General features: G+C 50.6%; 1 protein-coding gene across 2 annotated transcripts in view; it reads right to left on the bottom strand.

Annotated features, from left to right (window-relative positions):
* Positions 1–21,935, bottom strand: part of MTCL1 (microtubule crosslinking factor 1) — a 111,325-nt gene that overhangs the window by 33,357 nt on the left and 56,033 nt on the right. For both annotated transcript variants that reach the window (XM_061131354.1, XM_061131355.1), the window contains exons 4-6: positions 11,418–11,477; positions 5,321–6,496; positions 4,182–4,337 (exon numbers count right to left, since the gene is read on the bottom strand). In XM_061131354.1, coding sequence (XP_060987337.1) covers positions 4,182–4,337; positions 5,321–6,496; positions 11,418–11,477 — 1,392 coding nt within the window. The remainder of the gene's footprint in view (positions 1–4,181; positions 4,338–5,320; positions 6,497–11,417; positions 11,478–21,935) is intronic.

Below are 21,935 nucleotides of genomic sequence, written 5' to 3'. Positions count from 1 at the left end.
CTCAGTTGGTTTACGTTCAGCCGACGCCTTCCCGGGTGGTCCCCACACCATGGACACGTGTTCATCTCGACACCACGACCGCCTCCCTGTGTTATTGCTGGGGAATCCACACCCCAGCCTTCCTCATTCACATGGCATATGCTACAATGACTACACTGCTCATTTCCCGGACATCTTCAGAGAAAGTGGCGTATAAGTTACTTTCCACACTAAAGACAACTTCGATATCTCAATACACAAACAAAAACCAAATCAAACCAAAAAACCTTTTCACGTGGCCACTTACTAGATAACAACAATGCTACTCATTCACCAGGACTCCATTCTGCCTCCCTCCCTGTGACCTCATCTCCCACGACTTCCATTTTGTTCGGGCCAGTTCTGCTACCGCTCCCTTCCAAAGCGGTTTATCGGGTCAGCACCTGTGCCCGTGTACTTGGCATATAAACCCCACATCCTTTCATCGAGGCTGGTATGTCACAGCTGAGACCGAAGAGTGCTCTCGTTGATGAAAGGACAGGAGGAGGGGCTCGGGAGAAGAACTCCGGGATTTCTGACCCAGAAACTCGATCCTCTGGGCATAGGCTCGGTCTCCTATTTACGTGTAATCTGACCGGTGCCCCTGCTCTGCTGCTCCTCCTTCAGCACTATTTTTAAGGCGCCCGGCACATTCCAAACCACATATTCCGTATCCTGCTCTCTTAACAGATGGAATCTCTCAGCAGACTCGCCAGGAGCCCCAGGGAGCAAAGCCCGGGAAGACGCCTGTGCCACGTGGGAATCTTGCTGGCAGCCACCGAGAGAAACAGGCAACCAGAGTACTGGCCCTTCTGAAGTCCGCTCACTTTGTTCTCCTCTGAGCAGTTAACTTTTCTGTAGCTGCCTTAGCAGGCTTGTGGGTGCTGGCAGGTTGGGACTTTGGCTCTCTCTGGCTGCGGCAGCTCTGAGGGGCTGGGCGTGGATATGGACACACCGTGCGCCCCAGAGCTCAGCGTGTGCAGCCCGAGCGGCGGGCCTCCCACCACACAGATCACAGGATCTGCTAACACGTTACTGAGTAAGAAGGCAGTTATTTTCTTTCTCGCCTTATTGTGACTGCTGCTGCTGGTACTACTAGTACCAGTAGTAGTTAAACCTACTACCAAGATTCGGCGTCTACCCAAATCTTCCCAAATAAGCACTTAACTTCTGTCCCCTTTCCCCAAACACGAAAATCTATAAGGCAAAAAAACACAGAAGTCACTTCACAAATGGGACTTGAGGAATCTTCTAAACTTCAGCTTCCATTCAGAAAGTTGCTTCTTCTTTGAAGCTACAGATCCTGGGTGGCTTCTGTCAACCCCTCCACTAGCACCTCCAAGGAGCCAAGGGCTGAAGGAAATTCACATGTGTTTAAGAGTAGTCAGAGTATGCAGACAAACCAAGGTCACGTCAAGGGCAATGGAAGAGGAAGTCCAGACACTGTTAGCAACGGGGAGTAAGAGGATGGGATTAGCAGATGCCGACTAGCATACATAGGATGGATGCACAGGTCATACTGTATAGCACAGGGAACTATATTCAATATCCTGTAATAAAGCTTCATGGAAAAGAATATGAAAAAGACTGTATATATGCGTGTAACTGAGTCACTCTGCCGCACAGCAGAAATTAACACAACACTGTAAATCAACTATACATCAATTTAAAAACAAAAAACCTGCGAGCGGTACACCTTGCCTCAGTCTCAGCCCCGTTCTAGATGAAAAGGTCTGTTCTGCCTGCCTCCCCCCCAGTTACATGGCGCTCCATGGCATCCGTGCCCCGTGCCCCGAGTCTTTAACCCACAGTCGCTTCTCTGGCCAGCTGCCCTGCTACTGTGTGTACTGTTTCCAGTAGAGCCTCATGGGAAAGCAAGTGTTGGCAATGAATTCAGTGAAGTCTTCACTAAAGGGTTCCGAGTGTTCTGCCCTCTAGAACTGTCCACTGTACGATCCTTTAACCCAGTATCACGTTCAGAGGCCAAGGTGAGCAGTCTGTCAGGGTGACATCCATGCCAGGGACACACACAGCCACTCCACGGAGAACCAGACCCTACGTGGGATCAACATGGGGCTCCTCTCATCATGAAAGGAAAAACTGTGGAGTTGTCAGAGGGGTCAGAAAACATGTGTCATCTTTTAGAAAGTACTTTAAAATTGTGTCTGCATACATGAGTTTTCTCTCCTGTGTGAAATGCCTTGGTGAATAAAAAGTCAGAACAAAGCGTGTCTAACTCCTGAGTAAATCAGTTTCCCCTTCTAGAAAATGATGCTCCTGGACCTTGCCTTTTACCAAGTTGTTTTTTATTTTTTCACTGTCTCATTAGAATGTATAAAATTAAAGGAAACCAGACAGATGTTTGAAAGAAGAAACATTCCATGGCAAGATAGCTGGCATAAGATTAGTCACCCTAGTGATCTGTGTTTGGAAATGCCCTCCAATGAGATGGAGCGCCTGTTGGAATGTCCAGGCCTGGGAGCGGGGGTGGTCAGTGGGGACCAGCCCCTGCTGTATAGTAGCACTCCTCACGGGAGGGGCAGGGGTCGGGAGAGACCAAAGGAGGCAGTTCTGGACCTAGCTGGGGTCGGGGAGAATTTGCTGACGCTGCCTCGCGCTTTCTTCCCACTTGTAGAATGAGGGGTCTGCCTGAAGATCCCTTCTGAGCCCTATTGTTGAGTGACCCTAAGTCACCACACAGCACCAGCTAACTCTGCTATGCGCCCTTTTATGAAGGTTAATTTTCCCATGACACTGTTTCAGCAAAGCGTCTTCCTCTCTCCAGATTCACTGCAGTTTCTGAAGCTGTGCAGAGCACACGTGACCGGGAGAGTGGGGGCAGACTTGTCGCTCCTGGGGAACCAGCAGGGCCTGGGGGTGCATGGGAGGGAGTCCTCTGACCTCACCACAGTGAACCGGACACGCTTAGACAGGACACCCGGGACGGTGTATAGAGAGAGGAGGGCACCAGGACAGGACCAAACAGAGGAGAAAGGGCCTCCGGGGGGCAGAGAAGACTGGCTCTGTGGCCCAGCCTCTGACCTGTGTGCAGGACAAGATGCAGATGGGCTGGTTTTGGCCTTACACGTGCTATCATTTGATGTAGTCTGATCGGCTAGTTTTTGCCCATTTTTACTGTACATTGACAGTTATAAAATCACACCAGAAGAAACAGAAAATTGGTACCAGATACTGGAGCCGTGACACCCTTTCCCGCCAGGCAGTCTTCAACGGCAAGACATATTCCTTCTGGTTCTTGATTATTATTCATACTTGATGTTTCACAGCACCTAGCACTCTTAGGGGACTTTCTCACCTGACTCTGAGAAGTGAGCTTCTGTTTGCTTCTGGAAGCAAACACCCCGACCTTTCCTAATGTAGAACACGTGGCCTAACCCTGCAGCAACTTCCTCGACAGGTAGTACCAGGGCCAGATGCGCCCCTCAGGGCCACCTACCCTCTGTCCTGGTGGAATTACCTAAAGGGAGGAGCCTTCGCTGATGGGACAACTGTGACCTACAACAGGACCCCGCTCCTCCCCTCACTCCTGCCCCGGCTGCCACTCCATCTGATCTCTCAGTTTGGACTGTGAGGTGCATGGGAGGGATTCGTTTTTTTGCTTTTGTTCTTGTCTTACAATTTTAAACAAAATACAAAGGACAAGGGGGTGAGGTGGGGTGGGGAAAGTAGACAGGCAGCTGGAAAACTATGGGATGAGGAAAAGCAGTACTACCCATGGTGAGTGCGAGATTTGTGGACATGGGTTGCTATGGCAACAGGGACTGCTTAAGAGCCCCTGGGTCAGAAGAGCATCCCTGGTTCTGCCCTATGTCTGGAGCAGGTGGGGGGGGGGGGGGGGGGGATGACACACAGGTGGGACAGTCTTGGTTTTCAGTCCTACTTTCCTCACTGCCTGACAAGCAGCTGCACAGCCTCATGAATTGGTCTAGTTGCTTCGCTTCGTTTCCAGGCCCCCTGCCCTCACCCTGTGTGAACCCTTCAGTTCAGTTGTATGCCGTGTACTCTGATTCAGTTAAGTACCCCGTGATCTCACATGCCCCACATCCCCATCACATTCCCTAGCGGCCTTGGACCTAGGTGGGAACCATCACACGGACACACAGCGAAGGAGGAGTGGGAAGGTGAGGGGGACCCCTGCTCACCTCAAGGCTGAAGCAGCTCTGGGCTCCGGGCCGGCAGCTTCCAGCGTCCCCGTCGGCTCGGCGGTGCAGCTCCCGTGCGGCTCGGAGATGGAGGTGACCCCGCTCCTCCCCTCGCTCCTGCCCCGGCTGCCACTCCATCTGATCTCTCAGTTTGGACTGTGAGGTGCATGGGAGGGATTTGGTTTTTTTGCTTTTGTTCTTGTCTTACAATTTTAAACAAAATACAAAGGACAAGAGGGTGAGGTGGGGTGGGGAAGGTAGACAAGACAGCTGGAAATCTATGGAATGAGGAAAAGCATGGCCAGAGAAACCAACGTAAACACAGCGGCGTCAGAGAGAGGAGAGAACAGAGCCAGGAGGAGGAGCAGCAAAACGGCAGGCTGAGAGATCTGAAAGGCAAACAGAGAAAGGGGAGGAGAATGCAACACGCTGGTTATGAGGCGCATGCGGTGGGGACGAGGGAGTGAGACTCGCCCGCAGTTGGGCATTGGGCATCGAATGCCAGAGTCCAGGGTGGTGCAGAAAGAGCCGTCCGGGCCACGCCACTTGCTGCCCTCGGCTCCAGGGGTGCCGTCAGAGCCATCTTTCTCTCCACCACGCTCCTTGCCTGCCCCAGCTGTGTCACAGAGGGAGCCAGTGGGCTGGACTGTCCCTGGGGCAGTGAACCCAGGCACGGATGCACCCACTCCCGAGGTGTCTGCTAATTATCCTGACTTCGAAGAGCGCTCACACTGCGCTTCAAACTCCTCTTTGCTTCTTCATCGAGATGGCTGGTCGTTGAGGACGCCAAAAAAATAAGGGACAGAACGCGTCCATCCTTGGCGCTGCCAGTGGGTTAGCCTCGTGTCAAGAGGGAGGACCTCTTAGCCAAGAGCAGTGGCATGGTTAAAAATATAAGGGAGTGGGGGAAAGAAACAAGGAAACGAAAGAGAGCTAAACCAAACCAAACCAAAAAAAAAAAAAAAATAGAGAAACCCAACCAACAGAAAGGCTTTGGTTGAAACTTGAGGCTTTAGTACAATGCAGGTTTGCGATCATAACCAAGCAGCCGTGAGCAAGGTGAGTTGGAGCGCGGCAAGGCCAGCGAGAAGGAGGAGGAGCAGGACGGAGCAGGGAGGCAGAGCCAGGAGCCCCCTTACCTGCTGGTCCGGGCCCAGCTCCTTGCCCAGGTTCCCCACCGGGGAGTCCCGGGACACGGAGGTCACAGAGGACAGGAAGCTGGATGACTCGGTGAGCTGGGGCAGCGGGGACAGGCCCTCCCCCAGCCGCTCAACCTGCTCCAGGAAGGCCTGGAGCTCTTTCCTGAAGGCCTTCATCCTGGCGTTGAGGGTCCCCAGCAGCTGGGGCTCCTCCCTGATGCCCTGGCCGCAGGCCCCAGGCGAGGCCTCTCCGCCCGGGAGCGCGGCCTCGGTGTCCGTGATGATGCGCTCCACCGCGCGCTCCAGCCGCTCTGCCTCGTGCCTGATGCTCGCCAGGCGCTCCGAGTCCTCCCGCGCGCGCAGCAGCTCCGCCGGGCACTCCCCGGCCTCCGACGGCCTCCCGCTGCCGAAGCCCGAGGTCTTCTCGAAGGTCTCCTCTGAGTCGCTCTCGCCGCCAATGGGGCCCTCCCGGCGGGGCTGCATGCGGCCGTCCTCGCCGTCGTCGCTCCTCCGACCCGTGTCGCTGTCAGCATCGCTGTCCCGCGGGCTCGGTGCGCGCGGGCCGGGCTGCAGCGTCAGCACCTCCCCGGTCAGCTCGCTCACCGGCAGCCGCGCCGCCTGGAGCTCGTCCTGCAGGGGCGCCCCGCCCCCCGCCAGCCAGCCTGGCTCGGGCCTCGGCTCGAACTTGAACTTGCTCAGCTCGTGGGTCAGCTGCCGGTTGTGGTCCTCGATCTCGGAGATGGACCGCCGCAGCAGCTCCGCCTCCTCCTCCACGAACTGCAGGTGCCGGCGCAGCTCGGCCGAGGACTCCAGGGAGTCCCCCCCGAAGGGTGAGGTCGGCCCACCGGGCAGCGGTTCCCGGCCACGCAGGTCTTCCATCTCGGCCTTGAGGCCCCGGTTTTCCACCTCCAGCTCCACGATCTTCCGGCCCAAGATGCTGGCCTCCTCCTCCACCAGCCTCAGCCGCAGCTTCAGCTCGGCCTCGCGGGTGCTGGGCGGCCCGCCGGCCTCGCCCGTGGGCAGGGGGCTGTCGGCATCCCCGTAGAGGGCCCTGTACCTCTGCAGCTCCTGCTCCAGCCGGTCCTTCTCGCGCCCCAGCTTGGCCATCTTCCTGAGCATCAGTGAGCCCTCCTCTTTGGCAAACTGGAGCTGGCACCTCAGATCCGCGCTGTCATCCTGCCCGGAGAGAGAGCCCAGACTAGGGTTATTTGAAAATATCACACCTTCCTGTTTTTGACTATTTTCCTCGCACCTCACCCCTCACACACACACCCACAGACACGACACACCAGTCTTCCCGTCGGTGCATGGGCTCCCCCGAGAGGGGCCATGACAGATGGGGCAGGCCTGGTCCTTCACTGGGGCACCAAGGCCTGCTTGGTCACAGGAACAAAAGACACCAAACAAGTAGTGTGGGCAAACATGCACATGAAAACCATCACCCAGGAGATGAATGGAGAGGAATGAGTGAAATGAAGCCCAGCACCGTCAGCAATGTGGCAACTCACCCTGCCTCTCTGGGTCCATCCTGACCTGTGAGACACCCCAGACCCCTAGCTTAGCCTGGGGCAGGTGGACAGGCCTCCGTGCCAACTTCTACCTGTAGCCACTCACCTCCTCCCTCAACAGAGGGGCTGCCAGCACTTCACAGGTACTAACGGGATGGGGAGGCCAGGTGACCCCGAATCAGCCTGGCTTTCCACAAATCTGCTGAGAACCCAAGACAAGGCAACTCCCCTATCCTCCTCCCCCAACTCATCCCAGGGAGGATGTGAGGATGACTTGAGATGATGGGCATGAGGGCCTCTGGATGTTAAGCTGCGGAGTAAGCACCCGGCTCTGGCGGTTAGTATGAGATGGATACTGTAAACTGAAGGCCCGGGTGACTCACACCCTCTCTCCACGCACACTCGACTTCAGCACATTTTAGTGGCTATGACAGCAGGAAATTAATCCCAGAAACCCAAGGCAAGGTGTTAAGTGGTTTAAAAATCTAAAAAGTAGGGCTCCTCAGGTACCCAGAGGACTCTGGAGGGTCACGGGAGCAGGCTGTCTGCTAAAACCCCGTGCTGCTGGACTGAGGTCCAGAAGGCCCTTTTAGGACCAACTAGAGAGTGACCCTTTCCTTCCCTGTGTGGCCTCCACACCCTGGAGCTGCATCAATTCTGGATCTGGGCTCATGCTACGGTTTCATAAATGACAACTGGGTGGCTGGCGACAGTGACCAGTGTCATGACTCGTTCCTCTGTGACTGGCTATCAAGTTCCAAAAGGCTGCTCTGGGAACCAAGACTTAGACAAAGTCTCCCTCCTTATCTGGTGGTCACATCCCATCACCAGGGGAGGAAAAGTCATCAAACCAGCAAGTCAACCCTGGGGGTGGCAGGAAGCTCTTCCAGCTGGTCACTTGTGCAGATGGGTCAGCAAGCCTGGCGCAGCTCTCACACCCGGAGAACACGGTTCATTCTCCACCAGTTCCTGCTACACACTCACCACTGGGCAGAAAGACCTCCCTGGGAGCCCCTACCTTGCCTCCTCCCACCAGTAGACCTGAAGCCAACTTTCTGCTTTGTCTGAAACTCAATGAATTTGGGGGAAAGGAGCAAGTAACTTTTTTTCTTCCTCTTTGCATATCAGGAGAGTGATATATAAATGTCACTGGGAAGAGGGTACAGTCTTCATGATCTAGAACTTATCACATCAAGGGTCTGGTTTGGTTTTTGTCAGGCTGAACACCAAAGAGTTGATGCTTTCGAAGTGTGGTGCTGGAGAAGACTCTTGAGAGTCTCTTGGACTGCAGGGAGATCAAACCAGTCAATCCTAAAGGAAATCAACTTTGAATATTCATTGGAAGGACTGATATTGAAGCTGAAGCTCCAGTATTTTGGCCACCTGATGTGAAATGCTGATTCATTGGAAAAGACTCTGATGATGGGAAAGATTGAAGGCAGGAGGAGAAGGGGACCACAAAGGATGAGATGGTTGGATGGCATCACCAACTCAACGGATATGAGTTTGAGCAAATTCCAGGAGATGGTAAAGGACAGGGAAGCCTGGTGTGCTGCAATCCATGGGGTCGCAAAGAGTCAGACACAATTTAGCAGCTGAACAACAACAAAGGTGGACATAAGGAGGGGTTCTGCGACAACTGGAAATAAAGCAGACTGCCCCACGCGATGGAGCAAGATAGGTTACCATCACTGCTGGGGTAATGATGTACATTTTTACAGGGCCTACACAGGAATACATGGGCCATAAAACACATACTATATTTAATCCTAACTTAGCACTAAGGGAAAAAGCCTACTTATTTGTTATTCATTCATTCCTTCAGGAAATACTAAATACCTACTCTGTACCAGAAATTGGCATGTTAAACAAACCAGGTTCTTAGAACTTTTGAAAGCAGATCAAAAGCATCTTTTTAAATTTTTTGATAAATATAGATTTATAAGAAATCTATGTGTCCAAATACAGAGAGGTCTTTGTTGTCACAGGAAGGGGTTTGAATAAACTACAACAGGTGTCAGTGGAGATAGTGTCAATACTTTGTAAATGAATCACATTGGGGGTGACAAGCCCAGGATAAGAAGATGTTTAGCAGGATCATGAACCTGGTAGCTGGTGTTTGTCCTAAGTCTAGACTCACCAACACCATCCTGTCTCCACCTCAAGCACAGAAGTTCACTTCAGTGCCTGGGGACAGCCGTGGAGACAGTGGAGGGGACCGTCACCTGTCCCAGGGGAATTCCACCTTCAGCCCGGCACTCAAGCCTGAGCAGAGCCCCAGGTAGGACCAGTGTCCTGACCCACCCTCCCTGGAGACTCACGACTGGTGAGCCCTTGAGATGGTGGCAGCCGAGCGGCAGAGCCCCCTGCACAGTTCAGGATGCTTCTGTCTCAAACCACGGTCAGGGCGTCTCAGGCTGTCTCTCCTGAGGGTTGTTCCCCCAAAAGCTGAGCTGAGCTCTCAGAGGATGCACATGGAGTCTGGTGTTCCCCAGGGCTCTGTGCTCAGATAGAAGCATTTATCTGCACCCCCCTACATGGTACAAAACCCCAGCAAGCCCTCAAATCACCTTGACTTCTGGAAACCTTACACTGTCCCCCCATCCCCTGCCATTCCCCATGAGTCTGATTCTAAATCAGAACCATCCTCCTCCTCTGTCTCCTCGAACTTAAATCCAGGCTGGGTAAAAAAGCAGGATTCCACGACATACCCTAGTGAGCATCTGATTCATAGATTACCTGAAGATTGACCAAATATCCAAAAAGGCTCCAGCTCCTTAAGGAAAGAAACTACCCCCACACCAGGAATTCTAACATATGATGAAAGCATGCTTCGTTTCTACGCAACACCCATGCACAGCCAGCCCTGCCACCAGGATTAACGCAGGTTTTGATAAAAACGAAAAGGCCGTCTTTGAAACCAAGGGAGTGTGTGGTCAACTTCATTGCTCAGTGGGGGCAGCCGGAGCCGGTGTGCAGGGTAAGGGGAGGCTGGGGGAAGCCGGGCTTGGCCTGTTCTGGGACAGGAGGCCAACTTCTGATATGATGGGGGAATCACAGCCTCAGCTGTAGCAGCACAGGCCGAACACCCATCTTATCTGGTAACTGAAGACTTTCTAGAACTCTGCCAAGGCTCCCCGGGAGGGGCGAGGCCGACCTCAAGCTCTGGTTTCAGGAGACGGTCCAACAGCTCCAGGAAGGAGCATGAAGCAGATCCAGTAGCTTGCCACGTGACCCGTGACCCTTCGTGGTGCAGCAGAGAAGCCCAGCACGGTCCGGGGTGGGGGAGGACGCACACAGGACCACCACCACCGCCACCAGCGGAAAGGCCTTGACAAGCAACAGAAATATAACGCTGCGGGTATATATTCTCTGGCTTGCAAGTCTGCCTCTGGCCAGCACCCCAGCGCCGACGACTGCTGCTCGTGCTCCTACCTTGCGCCGGGGCGGCAGTTTCCTCTGAGTTTTGGCTGCAGACCTGCAGTTCCCAAGGTGCTCAGCTCCTCCGTTCTGCCAGACAGAAACTCCCCGCTCAATGATCCCGCTCTTGGGTCCCCTCCTGCCCCCAGCCTCACTGACCCCCGGTGAGGGCACTGCCCCTGTCACCCCGCGATGCGCAAAGATGACGCTTTTAAAGAACAGCTCTTCCCCGGTCAGAAGCCAGGAAGTTGAAACAGTGTTAAAGGCCAGGGGCTGAAGCGCCCAGCATCTGGAGACAACAGGCGTTAATGCCCCATTATTAGCAGTTCCAAAGTGAGATTTGGGCAGCAGAGACGTAGAAGAAAACAGCTAAGCCTTGCTGTTTCTCCAGCTCACCGGGCCCGGCCTTCCATGAGAGCTGCTGTGGGGAAGGGGGCTTCGGGGAGAGGAGAGAAGCAAGGGAATGGGGCAGGGGAATTCACAGCGGGGAGGCACTGGGGCTTGTAGTTCCCTGGACGCTCCACGGTGTCTCTCTCATCACTCCTCACTCTGGGGCCTCCAGGGAGTGGACACCCCAAAGAAGCCTTGTTCTTTCCAACATCTAATACTAGTAGCAATTTAGAAAAGAAAGAAAGAAATGCAGAGTGCTCAGAAAAGCTACGAAGTTCTGAAGGACATGATGCATTGTGCACAGGGAGGGCCCCACTTGGACCACCTTGCAAAGAACACCTTGCTTTCGATTAGGACAATTTAAGATACTATTTAGCTTGTGCATCAAAAACAAAACTCCAACCCTCAAAATGATGCTTTCTGGATGACCCGACGTGACGGCAGCTGTGCTATCTCTTTTACTGTGTGACTGACTTTGATGGCCAGAACGCCCGTCACCATCTGAGAACACAGCAGAGCCCTGAACGGCACCCAATTACGCTGCCCAGGAAGTTGGTCTGTTCTCCTCCTTCTTGAGGAAACCACCAGCCGACCGGTGAAAGAAACAAAAGGGAAGAGCTCTTGGTTTGGGAAGACAACTTTCACCCCATGGGGGCTCTGGGTGAGAGTTCAGATATTTGCGCAGGTGGTGATTCTTTGGCGATCTTCAGGGTGACGCTCACACTTTTCAAGAAAACTCAAAATGAGGAGATATCGCGTGAAAGTGAGATGCTGCTTACCTGGGTGAAGGCCTTCTTCTCTTTGTATGCTTCCCGGCTGCCTCTCCTTTTCAAGGAACTCTGAAACAGAGCAGGTGACATTCTGTTACAAAGGGGGGGGGGTCACACGTGGGAACCGGCAGAAGCAGCATGTCCCCTCGCCTCCGGGAGGGGACACACACACACACAGTGGAAGGAGGCTCTTCTGTCTCTGGAATCACAAACCAGACTAGAGCTTGGGAGGTGTTTGCCTCCTGAGAGGCTTCAAGTCCTGATTATTGAACTTGGGGTTTTCCCCAATTGTTCAGTTTCGTAAAGAGGGAGGGTAGGATCATTGTGACCGAGGAGGGGTGATGGGAAGAGGAAGAGGGTAGGACGCATCGGAAAACATATACGCAATGTACTGAGGATGACTGCTCCTCTGAATTATGTTTCGTTTGGGCTAATATCAAAACTAATTGCTGGCCTCTCCTGGTGGTCCAGTGGTTAAGAATCCACCTGCCAATGCAGGGGGACATGGGTTCAATTACTGGTCCAAGAGGATTGCACATGCCGTGGGGCAACTAAGCCTGTGTACCACAACTGCTGACTGAGCTTGCGCTCCAGAGTCTGTGCCCTGAAACCAGACAAGCCACAGCAATGAGAAGACCATGCGCCACACCTAGAGAGCAGCCCCCACTTACCGCAACTAGAGAAAGCCCTCGTGCAGCAGTGAAGACCCAGCAGTGCCAAAAGTAAATTTAATTAAAAAAAATTAATTGCTGTTTCCTGGGCCCCTGTGGGTAAGCAGTGGGACAGAAAGTGGTCGGAAGGGAGAGATGGTGGTCCTGGTTTATGGAGAATCCAGGTTGCAATATTCCCCATGAAGCCACTGCAATTCCTGATTAAACCTTCCTCTTAGAGGTCTTAGCAAATTCATCATGTATTCATATGGGAGGTACCTAGTTTTACACCCATCACAGAGCACCTTTGCCTGCTGTGGGCAAGAAGTATGTCTGGAAGACAAGCACATGTATCAATCAAAGGGCCAAGGGGTGTCTGAGACGGAGGGGCAGGAAGCCAAGGCAGCTCCGCCTTGGGCAAAGTGAGGAGACAGAACGGCTGGAAGGAGAGGGAGGAGCTCCGAGGGGAAGACAAAGGAGCTGAGAGGATGGACATTGTCACAGCACATTTCAGAAGAAAGCAGTTTGGAGAGTTCAGACCGGCATCCTTCCGACCTCAGGGAGCCTGCAGCATAAAGGATTCCCCCACAGCCGCCGCCTTCCCTCTGCAGCTCCCTGAAAGAGGGGACCAACTCCCTCCTCCAGGGGAGCTCACGGGGTGGGGGGGGTGAGGGGGGGCGTGGCAGTGCCCTCTGGGCTTTGAGCCTCTGCCACACCCCTCACTCCACCCAGCCTGGGGAGGAGGCTCTTTCATCAGGTCGGATCTAAAGTCAGTTCACTCAGTTCTGTGTGCATTTTGGTGTCTCGTTGTCACATGAGATCATGCCATGTATTGGATGAATCTCGGGGTTAAGAAACAACTAAAGTTCTAGCTGCCCTGAGCCTCCTGGAGGCTGGTGGCCTGGTGAAAAGGTAACTGAAAGAAGAGATGAGAAGTTAGAGTTGGTGTGGGTGGGGAGCGGGGTAGAAGCGGGTCCTGGAACCCCACCTGCAGTAGCTCCACTGACCTGCCTGGTTGGTGAGGGGGTGGGGGCTCTCCTCCCTTGTCCTGTCCTGAACACAACAGCCGAGTCCTGTGATCATTCCAGTGAATCAGGGAACAGGCGGGGGTGGGGGTGGGGGGGAACCCTGACACAGATCCTAGTCACAAGTGGCAACTACAATGAGAAACACTGCAAGGACTGAAATGAACCAGCAACAAGAAGCTATAAAACTTTGGTTGGTGATGGACACAGATGAATGCTGGGTGTTGACTGATGGGAAGACCCTATGTTATAAAGATGTCATATTTCTCCCAAATCATTTTATAAGAACTTTAACCAAATTCCTCTCTCTCTCTCCCCATATATATATATATATATATATATATAGTGTACCATCATCATTGCACTCACTTGTGTCTGACTCTTTGGGGCCCCACAGACTGTAGCCCACCAGGCTCCTCTGTCCGTAGGATAGTGTAACATAATCACACATAGAAAGTATTTGTGTGTGTGACAATATACATACATATATATATATATGTATATACACACACACACACTTTTTTTGTATATGTAAGGGAGATGATGATGAAGGACTTAAAAAGATTCAAAAATTCAGCTAAAACAGGGATAGGCAAACTAAGGCTGTCAGGACCAATCAACCCACAGCCTATTTTGTAACTAAGTTTTACTGGAGCACAGCTTCATCTATGGATTAGGGAGAAAAAAGACCAAAACAGATCCATGCTATTTATTTTTTAAAATTTCAGATGAATTAAGAATCTAGATGTAGTAAGACATGCACACAAAATCCCAGAAATAAAGAGATGAATTTCTTATTTGTTTTGGGGGCATGGACTTTATAAACACAAGAAATGAAAGCTGAAACATCCCAGGACAGATGAGTGGATTTGTAAGATTAAAAATTTTTATATTATCAAAATAAAACACTTATAGTATTAAAAAACAAATGATAAAATGGGGAAAAAAAGGATTTTTTGAACACAAGACAGACAAAAGAATATTTGGCAAGCAGTAGGGAAAGGAAAACCATCTTAATAAGAAAATAAACAAACGGCCAATAAACATGATGACTAATAATTCAAGCAACAAGGTTTATATAGTTCCTCACTTAAGAGATTTACGAACCAAAAGAAGTATGACACCCAGTGTTACCAAGTGTCCCCAGCACCCCACACCAATCAGCATGAATGGACTTCCAATGGGCAGTGCAGCCTGACCAGACTATATATCATGACCCAGGAATCCCACCTCTGGCAATGTCCCCTAAAGAAAAACACTGAGCCTTGTGTGAAGATTTATGAATGAACCAAGAACGCTCCTCACAGTACCTCCCATAACAGTAAATGAACACTGTGCAGGTTATTAAAATGATGCTTCTGAAGAATATGTAAAGATTCAGGAAATATACTCTGAGGAAAATGCAGACGACAAACAGCATGTATTTTGTGACTTCAACTTACATCTAATAAATTATAAGTATGCATATGTATTTCATACGTATGTTATAAAAGTCAACTAAAGAAAGGTTTATCAAAATGTGCACAGTGATCCCCCCTTTGGATGATAGAATTACAAGTGATTCTAATTTTTCATGTGGCTTTTCAAAGTCTCCAAATTTATCCGCGGCGAATACTGTTTCCTTTACAATTAAAAAGACAGGAAATGAAATTCTGTCCTCTAAAGAGGTCAGAGGAAAGAGGCCATCACTGAATCACTGATATCTGTGTGGGATGACAGTGGCTTCACCAGAAGTTATCAGCCAGGTCTGGGGTCTCTTTCCACAAGGTGATGCTGTTTTTATTAGCTTGGTCCTTGAAGTATGACTGGTACACATATGGTTGGTGAAAGAGACCAGAAAGCCCTCTGAGAGTTAGGGGGACTGGCCAGGCACCCCATAGCACTGCAGACATGTGCTAAGCTGTCACGAGTCCCAGACTAGGGTACAGGTCCCTCTGCACTCACGTCTCGAGTCTTGCCCAGGCAGGGCTCCATGCTCTGGGTGCACCATGGGGATCCAGGGTGCAGGAGGAGGGATATTTGCATCATGGCCAGTTCACCCCTCCGGTTGACTCAGATCCAGTGGAGTGTCTTTCAACAAACAGTAAGGAAATGGGTGAATGCTGACTGTCGAATGAACAGAACCCAGAAGGGTGACTCCCCTGTGATTCAGTCCACTCTTCCTTTTTAGTCTGGCCAAGTGCCAGCAGATCAACTCTAAAATTCCTATTGAGAAGAAAAAAAAAAAAATTGAGCTTGGATCCAGATTGAATCCATACATGGCTGATGCATTTGCTGAGTATTCAGTCAGTTCAGATCAGTCGCTCAGCCATGTCCGACTCTTTGCAACCCCATGGATGGCATCACACTAGGCTTCTCTGTCCATCACCAATTCCTGGAGCTTGTTCAGACTCATGTCCAGTGAGTTGTTGATGCCATTCTACCATCTCATCCTCTGTCGTCCCCTTCTCCTCCTGCCTTTAATCTTTCCCAGCACGAGGGTCTTTTCCAATGAGTCAGCTCTTCACATTAGGTGCCAAAGTATTGGAGCTTCAGCATCAGTCCTTCAGTGAATATTCAGCATTGATTTCCTTTACAATTGACTGGTTTGGTTTCTTTGTTGTCCAAGGGACTCTCAAGAGTCTTCTCCAACACCACAGTTCAAAAACATCAATTTTTCGGCCCTCAGCTTTCCTTATGGTCCAACTCTCACATCCATACATGACTACTGGAAAAATCATAGCTTTGACTAGACAGACCTTTGTCGGTAAAGTAATGTCTCTGCTTTTTAATACGCTGTCTAGGTTTGCCATAGCTTTTCTTTCAAGGACCAAGTGTCTTTTAATTTCATGGCTGCAATCACCATCTGCAGTGATTTTGGAGCCCAAGAAAATAAAGTCTGCCACTGTTTCCATTGTCTCCCCATCTATTTGCCATGAAGTGATGGGACTGGATGCCATGATCTTTGTTTTCTGAATGTTGAGTCTTAAGCCAGTTTTTTCACTTGCTGAGTATTGGATATGATTAAATAAAACACAAAGTCAGGCAATTATTTGGACTTGCATGTCAATTCTTAACATTTTAAGTAAGCCAGTTTCTTCCCAGTGATTTCAGAAAAACTAACAAGCTCTCAATTGCAACAACATTTCAGAGACAGACTTTGGGCTTAAAATTTATATTGTGAATAAAAGGCAGCAAATGAAATTTAGGATGCTGTAGATTATGAGTCAGCATGGGAGAGATTATGGATGGAGGCAGAGGAGTCTCAGAATTCTTACAGATTCTTACTGTGTGCTTAGTCACTCAGTTGTGTCCGAATCTTTGCAACCCCATGGACTGTTGCCTGCCAGGCTCCTCTGTCCATGGGGATTCTCCAGGCAAGAATACCGGAGTATTCCTGGAGGCTGCCATGCCCTCCTCCAAAGGATCTTCCCAACCCAGGGATCTAACCCAGGTCTGCCACACTGCGGGAGGATTCTTTACCATCTGAACCACCAGGGAAGCCCAAAAATACTGGAGTGGATAGCCTATCCCTTCTTCAGGGGATCTTCCCACCCCAGGAATCAAACTGGGGTCTCCTGCATTGCAGGTGGATTCTTTACCAGCTGAGCTACCAGAGAAGCCCATATAAATTCTTATTATTTTGCATGTTGTTTGGATTTTGAGTGCTGATTTGCAGCACACAGCTGTACCATTAGAACAAGAAAATGAAGGGGCCTCGACCTGCTTCCTTTTAGGAGAATGTCATTAACACCCTTTTACCTGTATTACCATACTCACTATGTTATGAGACATGAAGGGTGAGAATTAACAGCTTCTCCTTCAGGCAGAAGCACTAGGTCCCAGCTGGGAGATGCCTCCTTCCCTTTCGTTCTCTCCTCTAATCCCTGAACATCTCCCAGTGAGACTGGTCCTTCACTCTGAAGTCGACAGTACCACAGATACGCTGCAGGGTCCAACACAAGAAAAAAGCCCTGGGATCTGGTGGGAAACCCTGAAGGCCAGAGCGGGAACGCCGCCTTTCTCCTTGCCTATCTCGCCTACAGTGACGATATTAACAACTGCCATTGATTGGATGTTTACTAATGCCAGGCAGGATGCTAAACTTTCTTGTCACATGTAATCTACTGTATTTCTCACCCAAGCCCTGAGAGACACAATGTGTATATATATGACACATTCTTATCACTGGTTAACAGACAAGAAAACACTGAAGTCAGGTCATGTTTCAAGGTTCCCCCAAACTCGGAGGTGAAGTGCCCCCCTGACCCTCACTCTAAGCCCTCAGACCCCAATCTCCCCGTTTGGGCTGGTTTTTTGTTTTCTTGAAGTTTCTGACCTCAAATTGCTGGGGTCATTATCTGAAGAGTTCTCTCCTTCCTTTAGCAAAAGAGCACAATAGACTGTTACAGGAATGGTGGCAAGCTGCTCAGCTCACGAGGCACCTCAAGGCAGGGAAATTATTTCTTGGCACTCTGATGCCTTCTGAAGGATCTGAGACCGCAGATGGCAAAAGTCCTTATTTGGAAAAGACAGAAAACCATTACCAGAGGACAAAATACCACAAAGGAAATGAGGAAAAGAGCAGGAAAGTTATATTGGGGCACTTTGGCGGAAGAAAGGTACAGCCATCGAAGTCAGAGCTGCCTGGGAATCCAGACAGCCGGGCACAGAGTGGGAGGCCAGGGGGCAGCTGTCCAGCCCCGCACCGCACGGTCCAGGGCCCCGAGGCCCGCCCCGGATGGACAGGGACCACCAGCACACCCAGCCTAGCAGATGCCACTTTCTCCTGGGACAGGAAAGAACACGATGAGAAAAGCAACAGGTCACTGCACAGGCAAATCTGGGGACTTGGACATATCCATGCTCTGTAACAGGGCTGGTAGATTCATTCTAAACCTTAGAGACACATGTCTGCAGGCCTAGTAATCAGAAGATTGCTGGTTAAAACATGTCCCAATACTGTACTCTCAGTCAGACATCACAAAATGAACTAGAGATGTTAAACTGCAGGTTATTAATAAGCAAAAAGAAACATGGAAAATCATGATCATTTCAAGCCCAAAATGACGACTGCAGCAAAAAGTGTCTGTTTCCCAAACTGTAGAAATCCTACCTCTCAAAGTGTGCATACACACACAGGCACTCAGTCACACCACCAAGCATCATATGAAATACTGCACTGGAATCCACATTTCAGAAGCTTCTATTGACTCACTTAGCAGGTAATCAATAGGGCCCTTGGGCATTCATGAAAGCTGAAAATCTGTAGAAATGCATGCCATTTGCCTGTCAGAACTGAAGATAAAGTTTGTGTCTTTAAAAAATACTCTGTTCCTGGCTCCCACTGGTCTACTAGGAAGAAATATATCCATCCATCCTTTAAGAGAGGCAAATTATTTCCTATTCTGATGAAGTAATACAAAAGAGTTGGCTTCCCAGGTGCCGCAGTGGTAAAGAATCCGCCTGCCAATGCAGGAGATGCAAGAGACGTGGGTTGGATCCCTGGGTTGGAAAGATCCCCTGGAGTAGGAAATGGCAACCCACTTCAGCATTCTTGCCATGGAAAATCCCATGGACACAAGTGAATGACTGAACACACCCACACACAATACAGAAGAGTTAGAAGTACTTTGAAAAACAAACTGGAAAAATAAATGATATATTTAAATGTTGCCCCCTTTTCAGAGAACACCCCCCCTTTTTTTTTCAGGTGCAAGTAACATGAGAAAATACTTAATACCCAAACAAAAACAGCCTTGGGAAATGTTCTGGTTAACCAATTAACGTGAGCTACTATTTCATAATAATCTGCCCTCACACCCTTTGGACCTTCTAATGTGACTTGAGTATTGTACTAAATAACAGACCGCACTTTATACTATTCAAATGTATGCACATTATTTGTCAAAACTAGGGAATATAAGATGGATGCAGTCAGTATATACAGATTATACAGTATATACTGTATACAGTATATACTGTATACAGTATATACAGATTAACAACAAAAAAAAGTGTCAGTAAAAATTAAGCTCTAGTTAACATGCATTGATGGAAAAGTGAATTGGTGTCAACAATTGATTTGCAAATGAGTCAAAAAAAAAAAAGCAAGGCGGGTTAATAAGTGGGTGGATGAAGAGGCTTGATATTATAAATATAGTAAAATGTTAATGGAGAATATTGGTGGTGACTATACAGGTGCTCACTAGAAAATTCTTTAAGCTTTGCTATATGATTGAAAACTTTCATAATATTTAGAAAAAAAACATGCAAGTTTCCAATTTCACTGAGAATAGTTAATATTGTATCACCATTATAAATGATTACTCAACAATTTTAATCACATGAGAAACATTCCATAAAATGCCAACCCTTGAAACGCAGGATGAAAAACATAAATTTAATATAATCTTATCAAGATTAACTATTTTTGTCTTTGAAATGTTTGGAAGCAAATGTTACTGTCAGATGCTACCCATTCTTATTGGTGGGCGGTAGAATTATGGGTGACTTCATACTTTTCTTTATAGATTTAAAAAATTTCTCTGAAAGAGTCAAAATGAATATGCTACTGTTTTGAGTCAGAAAAGATGCTGTATTTGGAAAACAAGAGAACAGACTTGCGAAGCAAGCACCCGCGGATACACCTAACGCTGTAGTGGACAGAGCTGACGGACTGGGAGCCCTGAAGCCAGAGAGAAATGAGCAGGAAGTGGAGCAGGAGGATTAGACCCGGGCAGGATTAGTGCTGTGCTGCTGGGGCTTATCACGCACAGCCTCACACAGAGGACAAGGAAGGGCCTGACGGACATCTGGGGACAGCAAATGGCTCCGATCATAATCACCCTGCCGGGCTGATGGCTTCTGTCCCAGAGGCTCCCCGCAGACCGAGGCCGACCTGCTCAGCCACGTCTGCCTGGAGCCCTGTTATCTGGAGCTACTGCTCAGCTCCAAGAATCACCCACCAAAAGGCTCTGAAACCTCCGATGCCCCTCTCCTCACTCTCTGCAAACAAAGCCACTCCTGCCCCCTGGGTGCATCTTCAGTCATTCTTGACTGTCATCTCCAAGCCGTGCCTACCTGGATTCCCATCTCTGACACCGAGGCACACTCTGACTGACTTATGGGAGGGAGGGGTCACCTGCACCCCGATCTCATGAACCTTGCTGTTTGGTCAAAGACTCTCTGTATTCTGTCTCTAAGCCTCTGGCACCTTTGGGGAATCTCGGATGAGTCAGTTAGCCAAGACCCGTCGCTGCACCACGGGAAGAAGGCAGGACGCTGCTTGCGCTCACCGCGTGTGAACAGCCCTAGAGGCTGCTAGGCCTGTGGATGGGGCCGCCCCGCCCGCTGAACTGGGCCAGCAGTGAGTGCTGGGGGAGCAACGTGCTTCCAGCTGAACGAACCCAGGACTCACGATGGGCAGAGCTGCAGAGGGACCGCGGTCCTGCTCCCCCGGCCCAGCCTGGCCCCTGGAAAGCCCTGGGCAGGGCTGGAGCTAGGAGCAGGCCTCCAGTGGAAGACTAAGGACAGCCCTGGTTCAGGTGATTAAAAGCAGCCAGTTTTACTGTCTGTTCAGTGTTGTAGGAAGCTGCAATCCTCCCCCCGCCCCCCACAAACCATGCATTTCTGCCAGCACATGACGGCATAGAGCTTCCCAGACAGTCTCTGTAAGCCTGATCGGCTGCCAGGCCAGGTTTTTCCACTGCAGCCCCTCCACAGCCAAGGTCAGAGTTGCCATGGCCTGCAAGTCCCCACTCAGCCCACCGGACCTCGGGCTCTGACTCAGTGACAGCGCCGCACTCCCAGGTGCTCACCGAGGACAGCTCTCCTGTCCCCAAAGAGGACAGCTGGTGTCCTGCTGAGGGCAGAGCGCCAATGGTGAGACCCACAGGATGGAGCTACACTGAGAACAATGGAGGTGGCCCCAGAGGCGTCGCTCTGCGGCGCGGCCCTGGGGACGCGTGCCCCTGCAGTGCTCACTCTGTGTCCATCTCGTGTGCAGGGTCTGCTCTGTGCTGTTACAGCCTCTGCAGTCTAGCTGCCCGTCTCCTAAACGACCAGCCTCTCCCACGAAATGCCGGGAGGAGAAAATCTGGTGTTGGATGTCTACACGCAAGCCATCTGAACTGAGACGATCTCATCTAGGTACGTGTGTGTGTGTACTCAGTCATGTACGACTCTTTGTGACCCCATGGACTGTAAGCCTGCCAGGCTCCTCTGTCCATGGGACTCTCCAGGCAAGAATACTGGCGTGGGCTGCCATTCCCTTCTAGGTATAAAGGGCAAGAAGCTCTTGACTCAGACTCAGGGAGCATCTTATGATGATGGCTCCTCCGTGGACTGCATGTGAGCCCATTTGTGCAGTCAAGCCGGGTTCTAACAGCTTCCGAGTTGACACAGCAGAGGCTCGATCAGGAAGCACCGTCTGCCTGAAAGCTTCATCCTCCGCAGATGCAGCTCCCCTGGCCGTTTCCACTGGGACAGGCGATCGATTATCCCTGACAAGCATGCCTGCCCTGCCTAAGGATGACAGCCGGCACGCCAGGTCCTTCCACCCCCTAGATTCCCTGCTTCTGCTGTTCAGCAAAACCGCTCCCACCTGAAGCAGACAGGGGTGGGGGAGAGTGATGTGGGCCCAGACCCACATGGGTGTCGGCAGCGCACCAGGATGGACAGCAGGATGAGGAGGAAAGCAGGACTTGAAAGGTTGCCCGATGCTCCCAGGACAATGGGGGACAGGGGGAAGAGGGCAGTCCCAGTTCTGCCTGGGGTGTTGGGCTCGACTCCACCACCACAGCTGCCTGGAGGCAAGGACGAAGCCAAGGAGAGCTTGGAGTTGAGGGTCTCTGCTCTGTCCATTACACACA

This window comes from Dama dama, chromosome 27 (genome assembly GCF_033118175.1).
Source record: "Dama dama isolate Ldn47 chromosome 27, ASM3311817v1, whole genome shotgun sequence".
NCBI classification, from domain to species: Eukaryota; Metazoa; Chordata; class Mammalia; order Artiodactyla; family Cervidae; genus Dama; species Dama dama.
The sequence above is the reverse complement of the archived record's forward strand: the minus strand, read 5'-3'. Positions and strand labels throughout refer to the sequence as shown.